This window comes from Bombus pyrosoma, linkage group LG7, assembly GCF_014825855.1.
Source record: "Bombus pyrosoma isolate SC7728 linkage group LG7, ASM1482585v1, whole genome shotgun sequence".
Lineage (NCBI taxonomy): Eukaryota > Metazoa > Arthropoda > Insecta > Hymenoptera > Apidae > Bombus > Bombus pyrosoma.
The window spans coordinates 6,163,694-6,179,626 of record NC_057776.1 but is presented as its reverse complement, the minus strand read 5'-3'; the positions used below and the strand labels follow the sequence as shown (position 1 = coordinate 6,179,626).

The 15,933-nt window shown below is 31.4% G+C and overlaps 1 protein-coding gene across 4 annotated transcripts in view; it reads left to right on the top strand.

The window, feature by feature from the left end:
• The window catches only part of LOC122569665 (multiple C2 and transmembrane domain-containing protein), a 40,146-nt gene that overhangs the window by 6,911 nt on the left and 17,302 nt on the right, over window positions 1–15,933 (top strand). For 3 of the 4 annotated variants that reach the window (XM_043731041.1, XM_043731040.1, XM_043731044.1), the window contains 5 exons: window positions 5,984–6,304; window positions 11,917–12,291; window positions 13,880–14,155; window positions 14,897–15,039; window positions 15,383–15,574. In XM_043731041.1, coding sequence (XP_043586976.1) covers window positions 6,247–6,304; window positions 11,917–12,291; window positions 13,880–14,155; window positions 14,897–15,039; window positions 15,383–15,574 — 1,044 coding nt within the window. In that variant the 5' untranslated portion in view covers window positions 5,984–6,246. Of the gene's footprint in view, window positions 1–5,983; window positions 6,305–11,762; window positions 11,818–11,916; window positions 12,292–13,879; window positions 14,156–14,896; window positions 15,040–15,382; window positions 15,575–15,933 lie in introns of those variants that run through there. The other variant, XM_043731042.1, reaches the window with a different exon arrangement.

Genomic DNA, 15,933 nt, shown 5'->3' with positions numbered 1-15,933 from the left:
GCGAGACTGGCACATATGTACGTTCTCAGATTTCCGTAGCGCCGCGTAGCTGTTGTTTGTTTATCAGTTCGTATTTCCTCGGCAACTTCCGTTTTCCTTCGTACTCTACGCTGAAATCTAGAATTTATTTCACAGTTTCTGCAATTCAACCATTCTCGTTTACGTATAAAGTTTATGGCGTTTTGAAGTTTATTATCGCTCTGGTGAAGATAAAATCACGGACTTGTTAACTGAATTTATTAATTTCTTATGAAAATCATTTGTATTCATCGCAGTATATTTTATGAAACTTTTCACGATTTTTTTTTATATAGTATATGAATACTTTTCTTGGATATCGAAACATTTTCTTTATTTGTATGTTTTTTAGAAGAGTATCTTTGCCACACAAAAATTAGAATAATTATTTTTTGAGAAAGGAACTTTACTATCCAAGATATGAAACTTGGAATAATTGCTTTTATTATGAAATTTTTTGAGAAGATACTTCGCTATCCTAAATTTAGAATTTGAAACTATCATTGTTGTTAAGAAAAATTGTTCGTTACAAATTTTGAAAATTATAAAATCATAACATAAGATTATAATGTACAAGTAAAGTTGTGCTTTTAACAGCTATCATAATTTTTTTATTACCTTATTCTATTCTATTACATATTTTATTCTTCTCTCTCCAAATTTCCCTACAAATATTTTTGTTCTGTTTAACTTGGCGAGTGGAATGGCGATGCAACGTGTTTATCTTCCACTTATAGCACAAGCTTTTATCAAGTGAATTTGAGAAATCGCATCGTGACTCATACGCAAAATCTTAATGTCGCATTTGGTCATACATACATTTTCAAAAATCCCCTGTAAACTGCTTTCTTAAAATAATAATAAATATCTTTGTACAATGTTTATTTAAGAATGTTCTGAGATAATCTTTTTAAACGTCAATTTCCTATATCTTAAAAGAAATGTATTAATTGCTATTATTTTATACATAAAAAGTCTAATATACCAAAAATAACGAAATGAAAATTATTTTATTAGGAAGCTTGTTTTCTATACTTTAAATTCATATATATACAAATACTTCATAACTATTACTAAATTGTTTACAAATATAATGCTAAAGCGAAATCATATTATATTGTATGCTATTTATAGTACGAGTGTAATCACGCGTTTGTGTAATGCTAATTCACATCTTCGAGTGTGCAGAGGATAAATGGATGAAGTACTTATTTTTACCACTTTTTCTTTTGTTCCATGTACTTGCAACGCACGAGAGGAGAATTTAAATGTGAATATGTGTTTTGTTCATTTATAGCAGTGACGAAATAATTACTGTATATAATTTGTTATGGTTATCAAGCTTTTTCTTTTCTATTATAGGTACTATTATTAAAAGTACTTACTCTTAACACTTCTGTCTTCAATATCACAGTCACCCTGTCAAACTATTATTCGTCGTTAAAAGTTAATAACTTTGAAACTAAAAGTCCTTATAGCCTCATTCCCGAAATGTTTTAATCTACACACTTAAAATGTTTGAAGCATTAAGAAGTATCACTTTAGGATTTCATTTAAACATAACCTTATTCATAAATGGACTGTTAAGGTTAATCGTAATCGCAAGTTATTATACATGTTATGAATAAAAATTATTTATTGCGCATATAGTATATTCTAGATTCTGAAGTGAAGAGCATTATAGTATTTATGGAATTAATTCAAGTCTATCTACGACTTAACATCATGGAATTTTTTCGTTTCAACTTCTCCAACGTAGGAAACGTGCTACCAATATTTATGTCTTCTACAAAGATGGTACTGATGTTTTTATTTGTGGCGTGAGTATGATGCTTAACTGTACTATAAGTAATCACTGACTATGTTATATAAAAAGTCTCACCAGTAAACGTGTCAAACTTAACCTATCTTTTTGCTAATACATATAGGGTTTGACAGACACGCGTGGATAATGTTCAAGCATAACATTTAAATAATGAGTAAACTAGAATATTAGCACTAGTGTTATCTCAGAAGCAAAATATTGTACATTTAGCCTTAGTAATAATCCAAAGTTAGACAAAAAGAGATTAATTCTTATTATATTTTTTGATATTATCGAGCAATTCAGTACTAAGGGGAGAAAGACATTTCACTTACAAATTCATGTATAATATGGTGTTTATTTGTTTGTCAGAAAATCGTTGAAAGTTCGAGTCTTAAGGGCGGAAGTAATTTGCGCAATATTCACGCGATCGTGAATCATTCTGGACAACTTCTGTTTCCTGCGGAGCTGGCCATCGGCACGTAAATTAAACAGAAATTTATGGATATTTAATCGGTGCAAAAATTGCAAGAGGTGTTTTATGTGCAACAGCGACTATGTTTGCCATAGATGTGTTGTATATTTTCTTTTCTTTCTAATGAATAATAAAATAAATCTCGTATTACACAGGGATATTTGCATTGTACGGAATATTTAAATTTTATTGTAAAAGTAAATCTGTGTTAAAATTTGAAACATTTATAAAAATGCAAAATCATACTGTTTGAATTTTTATGCGAAAATTATTTTGAATTAAAATTGTAGAAAATATAATTTTTTACAGAGGGATTAACTTTGAGGAAAATTTATTTTGTAAAATTTGTAACAGAAAAAAACAGGTGTGACTTTTTGAACAGACAATTCAACAGTGGAATATTTGGGACTTTTTAATTATTTGGTTTTTAGAATTTAACGAAAAGAATCATTTATTGCTTTAACTTATTGATTTATTTTAACAGGTAATTACAAAGTGCATAATGGTACATTTGCGGTACATGTTATTCAATAATGTAGAATACTATCAGGCTGTAACACTATCACAGTCCATATATTAGCATTATAAGCGAGACTGTCAACACACGTCGCATTACTGTATCTTCCCCAGTTCTTACCCTGTACACGGTACACGTATAATCAAAGACAGACCTACCTGTACATGTTATCATTTTCTCGTTTTACTATTCTCACGTCAATTATGGAACTTTACTATCTCTCTACCATCCATTGTTAAATGGCATATACTAAGAATGTTATGGGTTATTTCTATTTCTAAGGAAGCTATATGTATACGTTAGTTATTTCTATTTCTAAGAAAACTATATATATATATATATATGTTAGTTATTTTTATTTCTACAAAAAAGTAAATATATTTCATTCTTACATTACCTTACAAAGTGTCAAACTTCACCAGTGTACTTTTCTAAGCACAGATCACTACAGCTTATCGACCGTTACTTTGATAAAACCTAACTGACTCTTCGATTGAGAATAATCACCATGACCACCTGAAATTGTTTCTTCTGAAATTATTATCATTTATCAATTCTCGCAAAGCCATTTATCAAAGCCATATTTATACAAGTACATCTACATACATCTATAAACTACCGCACGAAAGTTTTGGGTACACGTTCCGGTTAAAAGGTATATTAATCTTACACCATTGCTATCTTATCCTGCGTACATGTCTGTAAAATAGACCTTAAAGTATAATAATTTAATATATTAAAATGTACTGTAAAAGAAAATTAATTAAGAAAAATAAAATTTTACTAATACATAATTATTTAGTTATACGAATATAAATAATTGAAAGACTAAAACTTACTTGCAAAGTTTTGCTATACGTACTAAATATTATAACAAGTATTCTACTTTAAGTATATTATATATCATTTTATTATTAAGTACTTTGCGTGCAATTTTTTGCAATTTTCCATAAATGCATAAAAATCCGCATTCTCTTTACTACGATATTTCCAATTAATAGTCTTTGACTGTTTAAGTCTCCATTCTTTGTTTCGCTCTAATTAATAGATCATAATTTTAAAATGTGTGATATTTTTAGAGTATCCTAATAAGAATTACATAAGTCAGATTCACATATGCGCTGCACAACGTCGCGTCACATAAGAGCGCGCAACAAATAACACGTTATTGTATACTATCCAATGCGCGTAAATGTACAGTCTTCTATGATGTAAATATCAACATTCGTTGAATTTTACCATACGGTGCAACATTATGAAGTAAGATTGAATGTACTGATTGATCAAGATTATTTCTTGTCCAGCGTTATTGCACTCTTGCCGTAGGAGAAAGAATGGATTCACTTCTGTACGAAGAAAGTATACTAGAGAATATAGGTGAAAGAGGGTTTATATCATAAAGTTATTGCCATAGCAGAAATTATATTCAATAAAACTGTAGAAGGACTGACTAGACTTCGATTTCTATGATTTTTGGATATATTGTAAAATCTAACATTTGGAACAACTTTTTCCTATGTATATAAGGGCAGAACTCGCTTAGCTTCCGAGATATTCGCGAAGAACTGTCGGTACCACTACAGAGAATTCTGCCTACAGTTGTGCGTCTGTGACAGTCTATGAGTCATCAGCCGCTTATCTTCTGTTTATAAACGAGGATAACAGACATTTTTTGCAGCTTGCATATGCACGGTATGCATGGTATTTTTAAGCTCGTTTGACCCCTTGTTTATAAACAGAAGATAATCAGCTGAGCCGACAACCAATTCTGACACATACGCTGCCACAGATGCACAACTATAGGCAGTATTCACTGTAGTGGTACATTCTCGTACGTAGCGGCGTCAATTAATACATTGAAATCATTTTCTATATATTTCTAACGTTTATCTATTTAACCAAATACATACTATATATAACATTTATATTACATTACATAGTATTCATCAGTATGGTAAAGCAACGGAGGAGCAATGCCCTTAACCAGTCAATACACTTGGCCTCTACTTTAAGTCAGACGGCAACAGATGCTAAATTGTATTGGACCGTGCACATTCAACAAATTTCGGTACAGCAGAAGAAGCTGTGCGTTTATGTACGTGTGTTTACGTTAGAGGTCAGGGATATTGATAGCTGAGAGTCATTTGAAGGTTAACCATGTACTGCGTTTGTCTACTATCTTATCTTTCTTCAGTAATTGTCTTATTCTATCTAACTATTTCAAAAATACTATTCAAGTCTTCCGATTAGTCAGGTTACTTAATTTTAATTTTTTGTCGAATGTAATTTTACTTGAAATTGTTTGAATTAAAATCATAGAATTGTTTATCTAGAATGGTGTATATCTAACATCAATTAGGCCTAGAGGATCAATGTCAACAAATATAAATTTAAATAACATTAGATTGTTAATCCAACTCCTTGTTGTTTTTTGGTAGTTGAAAGAAGTACAATTTTCTTTGAAATATAGAGCCATATTTCTTACTAATTGTAAGTAAGGTAATAGGTATACAACAATAAACTGGTTTGGAGCTAAATACATGAAATAAGAAAATTGAAGTCAAGTGTCCTGTTTAATAATAATTAATGTAGAAACTTGTATCGAGTAAACAGTAAGTTTATACTAGTAAAATGGTTTCAACTTGTTTGAATTTAGATAATTTGACTAATTATTGTTTGAAAAATGATCCTCATCACTATAATTTGGAGTTTAGGGTTTTTGGAAGATACAATTTAGAGGATAAAATTTTGGAGAATACAATTTTACTGTTTCACGTCCTTTTTCTTCTAAGTCTTGTCTAGTCTATGTGCTTTTTATTTATAAACGTATATATAACATATATTTAGTTAATATAATAATAGTTCTTAGTAGTTAATAACAATCGAGCAATTACATTTATTAAAATTGATAATTACCTAATATAAAAATATACAAATATGTTATAGCAAAGTTTACGAAATAGATACAAATGCGAACAATACTGTACCGCCATCTTGCGTTCATTTGCACAATTCTGCACAAATCTCGTGTTTGCTACGTATTTCGTTTCCAATTTTGCCAGACATGTTTATAGTAGAAATAGGGTATGTGTACCCAAAGTTTCGAATGTTAGTATAAATGAAAATTCATGGTATCGCATTCTCACGATTGTTTCATCTATCACGGCAGCTGATCGCGTCAACTTGAATCGCGAAAAGTATGGAGCAGCCGTGGAAGCATTGACGGGATCCAGGATCATCTGAAAGTGAGGGATTCGCGGGTGGTTCCCGTGGAAACTCGGGATATGCGGCTGGTTGCCGATGCTCCTTAGGTTCGTTGATCCCCCGACGAAATCATGCTGTCGGCATGCGGCAGACTGGCGCACTTCAAGAAGAGATTAAAGGCTCGCGAGCTGGAGCTTCGATATACAAACCGCGTATTCGGTGGATAAGATGAGCAAGAGCGTCGAGCTACTCGCTGGGTCGGAGGACAGTGAACAGATACAAGTGGGTGAGTGCGCTAATCCTCCTAACCTTTTGTCCTCTACCTTTGTTATTGACTATTGCTGTCAATTATGGTACGGGAGTTATGCTAGATATTGTATATTGCCCTAGGTCAGTTCCTCCAATTGTCTAGATAAATACTGAATACAAAAGAATTGATAGTGAATACCATACTGTTCGTACATTGCTTGAAAATTGAGAAACATTTGTGGAGTTTTAAAGAGTTTAGTTGAGTGATGATTTTGTTATAAATGATGATATAGTAATGGTTGGAAGTACTGGTGATTTTGTGTATTGTCTTTAGTTTCGTTCTTTTTTGTTTGATGCTTGAGCATGATTTTATTTGGAAGTTGCATTGAAGATTTTTTTGTAATTCTGTATTTCTCTTTAAGTTTCTTTGTTTAGTCAGTATATATATTGTGTCACATTTTCTCGTTGGCGACTTTGTAAGTCAACTTTATCCACCTAAAGCTTTCCGGTCTTATGCTTTTGACATATGATGTCCTGTGGTCTTCTAGGATATCTTTTAAAAGAGTTTAAAGGAGCTTTGTCTTTGAAAATATCTTAAAATTCCTTTGTCGTATTTTCATATGGAAAAGGTACCATTTTTCTTTGTGTTTTGATATCGTATCTTTTCTATGGTGTTGCTCGTTGTTACTATTGTCGGTGTCCTTGTTATTCCTATTGTTAGTACTTCTTTTAGTGTCTTTTCTATTCTTCTATTATTCTTTTATTATTATAATTTTTTATGTATATTTTTACATTACTTGTTTTATTATTCTTTTCTTAGACTATTTATTATTTTCTTTATTATTAAAATTATTCTTTAAAAGGTTAGGCTTTCTTGTTTTTACAATTCGTTTTAGAAACCTCTCGTTAAGGAGATTGTTTTTTCGAATGCGGTAATTTTTCTAAATTCCAATGGAATCTAGAGAGTAATCTAGAAAGATATTGACTACAGGAATCTTATAGGTCGATAGATTATTTCCAATCAGTAATCCGGTATGGACCACTATTCGTGCAAGTATATGTATATATACATCTCTAATACACTCTCAGCGGAACAAAATCCGCAGGAATGTTCACAGTAGTTCTGTAGTCATTAGGAACCATTTTGGAGAAAATGATAACTAATTGACTGCACGATAGATGTTATCGACTGTAGGTTCGTAATACTTTTTATCGCATAATATACAAAATACAAATTAAAACTAAATATTCCAATATTAAATAACTTAACCTAACTTGCTATGTCACCTATAGACTATGATTCAAAGGGTTATTTTTGTTATGAATTTTTCAATTCTAATTCTTTACAAAAATTATATAAATCAAAAATATTTAACATATAAAATACGATATTTATTGCTAAATATTTCATAATTTACACGATATCGTATCTCTCTTATGAATTATCTGTTTTATAAATAGACAAAATCGCATTAAAACTGACTCTCCTATAATTAATCATTGACGGGTTAATAAAATCTGGTCATTGTGTCGTATCCAATTATTTCAATCACTCTACAAATACTTCGTTAAGTTCGATTTTTTCCCATTTGACTCACTTAAACGCTATGAGATAAAATCTGGATTCATGTGATCACAGTCAACAGGGCTCAACGAGGCTGCATTGTCGGCGATGACTGTTAAATGTACTTTTATGCGATTACGTAAACCATTAAATTTTGTTCGGTTGCGATCGTCATTGTGTCAACGAATTAAACCACTGCTTTACATGCTCTTTTTACATATTAAATTTGATTGAGATCATAGTTAAGTGCACAGTTAATATATTATATGTAAATCACATGTAATAATTTCAGTATCTATGATTTATACATAAATCTATATTAAATTTAACTAAAAGTGAAAATTTATTAGAAATTTTATTATGGGTGTGAGTTGGTATCACAGTTGGTCAACTTAATCGTCTGTTATACTACTTGCCTGAGTTAGAGCTAGAAGCATAGTTGGTGAAAGAAATGCAGCCTCTTAAAACTCTCCAGTAGTGGCGCTGTTTGATGCACCTAAAATTGCATGTATTATTTTATGTACTTCAATTGTGTATTCAGTTATGTACCGATTCAAAATTAAGGATATAGTAAGATTCTAACATATATATCATGCGTAAAGTAATTCGTGAAAAAACAGAAATTACAGGTTGTCTTTTTTCATTGTCTCTTTTCATTGTTTCTCTTTTTGTAACTATATTCGGTTTGAAAATTAGAATTACATATTTTCCGTTATCCGCATTCAATTAGATTAGAGCAATATCCTGTAATAGTACGATTCCGTATCACATCCGTTTTCTCTCGTGGATCGATGTATTAACGTCGTTTCCGACGAATCTGGCCGAAATCTAATAACATTGAACACACTGAATTGCATTTCTCTTCCTTCTGGATCTTTCTTTCTTATGAAATCACCTTGTACGATTCAACAGAAAAATAAAATTAAACGACAATTTAAATGAACATTTATTAACCAAATCTTTAAAAAGAATCATAAAATATCACAATGTACATCTTATAATTATAAATATAATTTAAAAAATAAATATTTTAATCTAGTAACTATATTATTATAGAAACTTTTAGTTAACAGAATAAGAGATAACTGGCTGCTTTTTTAGAAATAAACCATTTTTTCATGCAACGTCACTTCCTTTTTCATCATTGGATCATAAAATATCGCTAGGTATTCATAATATTACCCCTATTTAGTTTCCATAGAAATAAATATAATGTATTTTTCTTGTATTTTTTGTCGTCCTCAAACCCATCTCCCTACAAAGAGACTGTACATCAATAACCTTTTAAGCGAGGTATCGAGTGTTTCTAATTCCCTATATTATATCCAATTTACTTACTTTACCAAGCTTTGTGGCGATTCTGCAGCTTGGTTAAATATGGTTGATGTTTCTCTTCCCGTTGTATTTTTAGAATGATTCGCACATATGATAAAGTATGATATATATATGCATAGAGGAGATAATCATATGTATGTATTTATAACATAAAATGATAGATATTCAAATACTGTGCTATAAGAAATACCCACAAAAAAATATAAGACAATTCTAACCTCTAAGATGTTCCTATGAACAACTTTAAAGGTTATTGTATCTACTAGCGCCATTGTATGTATCGCTATATTTTAATCAGTTTATCATATGTTGTATAACAGTGCGTCTAACGTAAGCCATTGGGTATTAACATCTTTGTTTGGGAGTATGTTAAGCCATATTGATGCAATCCAAATAATCTTGTAAAAATTTCAGACATATCTCCCATTTGACCAGCAATTGCGTATATTTAATAAGCTGATTGCATGCACACGCAAGTTATACAGATGTAATAGGTACACCGTGTTATTAAGGTGAAATGGTATTTCCAAAGAAACACTTGGACATATTTTACCTATTCATTAAAATCAGTTTTTTATTTTTATTATTTTAATTATTAATATTTATATTTTTCTTCTTTCAGGTTGTCTATATTAAATAAATCTCGTTTGTAGTATTTACCAGTATTATTTTGTTATTTATATTGTATAGTATTTTACATAATTTAAAAATCTTACTGTTAAGTAGATTGATACGTTTAATTGTTAATAATATACGTTACTATATACGAATTAATTCTTGTATAGTTTCATAGAAAAATTTGTTATCACAAATCTAACATATTTAACTTGCATTTGACCAAAATTCTTGTGAGAATAAATAATGTTTAAGAGTAGTTAGAGAAACCAAATAGCTATCAGGTGTCATGGGATTAATTGCTTGGAAGACGCGTGTGAGTCTTCGGGTACACAGTCCATATGGCTAGGAACCCGACATTGTGTTGCCCCCAAGAATAGGAACATTGTTCCTGGAAGATTTGACTATCGTTTGGGGAAGGGGTGAGTGGGTGCCTTCTAGTAAGAGGTCTCTGAGACATGGCATGGCACTTAACCCCAGAACCTTTGAATTCAATGCATGCCTGAATAATTCGGTATCCTCTTGCTATAAGAGACTTTTACTTAGATGCATGTACCTAACTTTTTTATCATTCCTAACCTTATATTATATTGATATCTCATTACTTATATTTTATCGTATTTCATTATTCAGTGTATAAATTTTATTATTAATATGTACATAATAATAGCTATGTACATTTTGTTTATTATATTTATGTGAATATTCATTCAATACAAATGGAATGCATTGAAAATGTAACACAAACGTAATTGTAATATAATATTAAATTTTTATGGGAGATGAGTGAATTAAAATTTGTATTTGCATAATAATTCCTTAGATATATGCTTATGCATATGTACATATTATGTATATCTATATATGTTGCATATTGGTTGATGAGTTCCAGATACGTGAGTGATAGCTTTGTCAGATGTTCTAGTTTTATCTGGACTTTTTTCATTCTCGAACGAGTTCATGGTTTATTCAAAATCGATATAGTATCTTGATTTCTAGAACTGCTAAAAATTTAAACGGTTTCATAGTTTGTTCATTAATAATGTAAGTATATGTAAAACGTAATTTTGCTGCAGAATATTGCAACGTAACTACCCTCTCGTTGTTAGTGATTAAACGCCTTTGTGAACGTGATTGTAACGACCTCATTGGAGGAATTAAAGGCTCAGGTGGCTTTCTCATGCTCTTGGACATCGATCGCGTTACTAACGATATTGTATACGGGATGGATACGTGGAGCTTTCCGTTCTTTCAGTCGAACGTTTACAAGCTTTACAGCAATTTTTTGCAGATAAAATCTGCTCTCATTGTCTTCTATTTTGGCTCACTCATTAATATGGATCGTACTTGTATAAAATTATACGCTAAGCTAGATTATTGTTTTTTATATATATACGAATATTCATAATTATTGTATATCATTATGTTACTATTTATAAAATTATTAATTTTAATGTTTGCACAGGAAATTTGAAATGATAAAAATGTACATAAAATAATTTCCAAATTATTTTTATTTGATAGTAATTAAATAATTCTCAATTTAATAAATTTTTAAAGTATCGTGCCTACTAATAATACATATTTAAACGTTTCGAGCGAAACAACTTTTCGCTTACTGCTGGTTTCCATTACTTTAACTGCGTTCATGAAAATACTAAATACATAATTTCCACAATTATCCACAGCGTACTTATAACGTTACTTACAGGTTTGATAATTCTGGTCATTAATTTTCCCTGTGGCACCACTATTGCATGCACTCCAGAGAGACAGAGACTCTGTGGCGCCATCACAAATGCTAATATGTAATCACCATGGCAGTCAACCGATTAAAATTGAGCTTTAATGCGTATAAACATAACCTACTTCTATTGAATATGAGTTATGATACTACAATTTACACGACCCTCGATACTATTACGTTATTTTATTATTTTATTACTAATTACTAATTACGAATTACTAATAATGTATAAGACATTATTATGTACTTATGTATTTCGTGGAACAATTATATTGCGAAATATATTATGGTGAGATTGTTTTTCGTGAAACATGGCTGTATTGGAAATATGTCCAATGTTATATGTATATTCAGGAATTACGTATCACATAGAAGAATAATTTTCCAGATAGCAGACTTGTGGAAGAGAGATCCCGACTGAACTTGAACGGGAGCCGTCAGCTCTCGAAAAGCGCCACGGAGCTCCGGAACAACGACAGCAGTTCGCCGTCACGACGCGGTGAACAAACCGATTCTGGTGTCGTCCATCATCATCGGCATCATCGGCACGCCACCTCGGTGGCGCAACGTACACACATCTTTTTCGCAACCTTGAAGAGCCGGTGGGGTCGAAATAGAAGCAAAGAACGGAAAAAGTCAAAAGATGCCGGCAGCACATTATCTCACGGTGTTGAATCCGATTACGCTGCAGATTACTCTTCAGAGCATAGTAAAAGTTCGTCGGCTACGCAGAGTCCAGCCAGACACTGTCTCACTCATCCAGGTATATATATTTTTATTTATTTATTATATATTATATTATAATTAATATTTATATTATATAAATAAATACATATATTGCCTTTTTTTGTTTTCAATCATTTCTGGACTTGTTAACTTATTATTAGAGGACGAATTAACTCATCATTATGTCATCATTGATTGGTATTACATTATTATATCTAATTTCTTGTATGTAACAATTTTTTTATTTAGAAATCCTTTATTTCTTTATGCGTTGCTTCATTTCTATTACAGATAAATTATAACAATTTCCCTTTGCAGGAACTTATAATTATAGCAGTATGCATCTTGCTAAAGAATTGTATACGTATATAAAATGCAAGAAAATACTAAATATGAAAATATAATACGATTTATGTTACTTTATGTTTTATGATCGATGTTTTCCAATAGTCTTGAAAAAATTCTGGCAATTTCAAGTAGATAAGCAAACAAGTCAATAAGCAATTAAATAAGCAAAATAGACAAAGAAATCAATAGGAAGATAGATAAACCGATAATATATGTAAATAGTAAGCTTAAATTTTAAGCACACAAGTCAAAGGTGTAAACGAACAAAATGACAATGTAAATAAGAAAATTCAGCATGCACAGTACAATACATACACGTACACGTACAGTACATAACAATATAGTACATGGAAAAAATTAAGTTTCAATTAGTTGAAGTATGATCGAACAAAGAATGATGAAACTATCACAGGGGATTGCTTCCATAAAAAAGATCATCCTCGAGTATAGTAATAACGAGGTTTAATGGATGTTAACTTTGAAATTTGTTCCGCAGCAGGGGAAACTTTTTTCTCTCTGTTCTTGATCAAGTTGCGAAAAAGAGAAAAACTCTGCAAATGTTGAACGCCAGGTCGCGCACGTTTGATGCAGGGGATCGATACGAGTAGGTCGTTTATGTTTTATTATATTGATTGATCCGGGAGACGTGTGCTAGGGATTTCTATCGTTTGTGCATCATTATTAGACTGGTGTTAAACTGAAAAGCTAACCTGTGTACTCCACAAGCTAATAAACTATTACCTACATATCTGATTGAACAATGTTCTAAGTTGAACAGAGTTCCTTTAGAAATATTCACTTGAAAACAATTTTAAGAAAACACTGTAAGTGCTAGATTAAAGTTAATTATTTGCTGAAGGACTTCATTCATTCAACAATATTTATTCACAATAATATTCATTAAATGTATTTTCTGGAATCATGTTTAAATTAAAGAAGTGCTAAATACATTTATGTATGTGCATGTATATTCTTCAAGAATACTAATCTTCAGTATACTAATTTTTAAACCCACTTATTATAATAATTATATATTTTTTAATATGGAATGTAGAAATGTTACATTTAAATCTATGCAAAAAATTCAATGTAGTAATTCAAAGTTAAATCTTGGTAAGAAACCAAAATAGCAGAAAATTGTATACTATACATCTCCTTTGAGAGTTGTTAGTTCACATTAAGATTAAGTTAGATTAAGTTACCAAAATTAGAATCATCCTGCATATTATTTAATCAACACATTGTGTTTAACGTGTTTGATATTTCTGTACACGTAGAGTCGCCATTGGTATATGGAGGAAGGCAGAATGTCGTGACGAGACCGGAAGACAGCCCTGGAAAATGCAGCGAAGCATATTCGAAAGGATCCTTGAGTTTCCAGCAGTCAAAGGACTCGAACGAGGAAGCTCGAGGATCGATCAGCCAGGATGATAGCTCGTTTGTTCAGGAGGAACTCGCACGTAGAAGGGAATTGGCGTTGAGGCAGCATGCTTTCTTCCAGCTTCGTTTGCACATCAAAAGAGGGGCGAACCTTGTTGCTATGGATAGATGCGGTGAGATAAACCTTCATTTTTCACTTCTTCTGCTTTTATAAGTAGACGAAAGTAGAACTGTGCCTGTGTATTTTGATTCTGTCAGCTGTCTTTGAAGAACTGCGCAAATAGCTGTGAAAGGGTGGCAAATTAGTCTAGATCAGTCCTTTTGATTAGTTGAAGTAGGTTTTGTGTATGAAAGATTTCATGAATTTAGTATGGAAGCAATTATTTATAATTGCGTAATTTAAATTATGTAATTTACAGTAATTGAATAGTGTAATAAAATTTGTAATATTATTATGTATTCTCCTTTTAAGTATGATATTAATTTTGAATATTTTATTAATAAGAGACAAGTTTCTGCTAATATCAGGCTAAAGTACTCCAAAACAGTTTGAATATTTTAATGAAACATATAAAAACTTGCCACTTTTGTTTTTATTAGAAAAGAAGAGTATAAAATACTTGTTCTTTAAATATGTAGTACCAAGTTTTTAACCTTCCTCCATCACATGCAGAATATTCTACCCATGTAGAAAGAGTACCACTTATTGTTAGAGAAATAACAAGGTCGCATCATCATACATATATTACTGAAGTTCAACGTTTCCCGGTTCTATTCTATCAAAGGACTTACCCCAGTTTCATGTAATCTCCCTTTCGTAGAATGTTACCCAAAGTCATGATAAAATTTCGATTAAGCAAATAACTATTGTTTGGCATAGAATTGAAGAATAGGACATTAACTGTGTATTTCAGGCGCCAGTGATCCTTACGTGAAAGTGAAAAGTGGGGGTCGATTATTGCACAAGTCGCGGACCGTTCACCGTGACCTAAATCCAGTTTGGGATGAAAGCGTAACTCTGCCAATCGAGGATCCTTTCCAGTCTCTAACATTCAAGGTAAATTCTACATCGTTATACAAGTTATATGCATATAAGATTATTAGGAATCTTTTTAATTAAATTTTTCTCAAGCTTCTTTTAACTCAATTAATCTCTCAGTGTATTAAAAAAGAGAATGAATTTATTCTAAAAAAATTCTTAGTCCTTTTCGTTCTTGATGCTTACTGTAATAGTCACCTACGAAAAATTCTAAAAGAAAATTAAATTTGTTCCATAGATCGTGTTCTTTTTATTCGCTCTCCAATTCGTCCTAGAACGTTTAGAGATGGTCGCCGGGATTTTTATCAGTTTCTTCTTGCTCTTTCTTTTGACTAGCAAAAGACCTTGGTCGTTTCGACAGGTCTTCGACTACGATTGGGGCCTGCAGGATGACTTTATGGGCGTAGCGCAATTGGATCTCACGCAATTGGACTTAGGCCAGTCACAGGATGTCATGTTGGAACTGAAAGACCACAATAGGCCAAAACAACATTTGGGGGAGATTTATTTGACAGTTACCCTTTGGCCGAGGAATCAGCAGGAAAAGGAACAGGTAGATTTTTTGATTTTTTGTAATTTCTTAGATTTTTATTTGTTCCTTGATTAATGTCTTAGTTGATTGTTTAGCTATTTTTTAATAAATTATTAAAGTAATCGTAGCTCTTTATCATGCGAAGTAGTATTAATATACCGTTTAATGAGGATAAAATTAGCATCTGGAAATTTAAAACCGAGATTGTAAAATCCTCTTGTTTGTTCTATGGTACTTAAATTATGTTGATGGAGCAAATAAATGCGATCAGAATAAGGGAGCTTTAAGATATAGGCGACGGCCGTTTAGCTTATAAGTGTAGATAATAGAGACAGACACCTGTCAAAGTAAACCCCGGAGCTTTGTCTGCTCCATCTTGT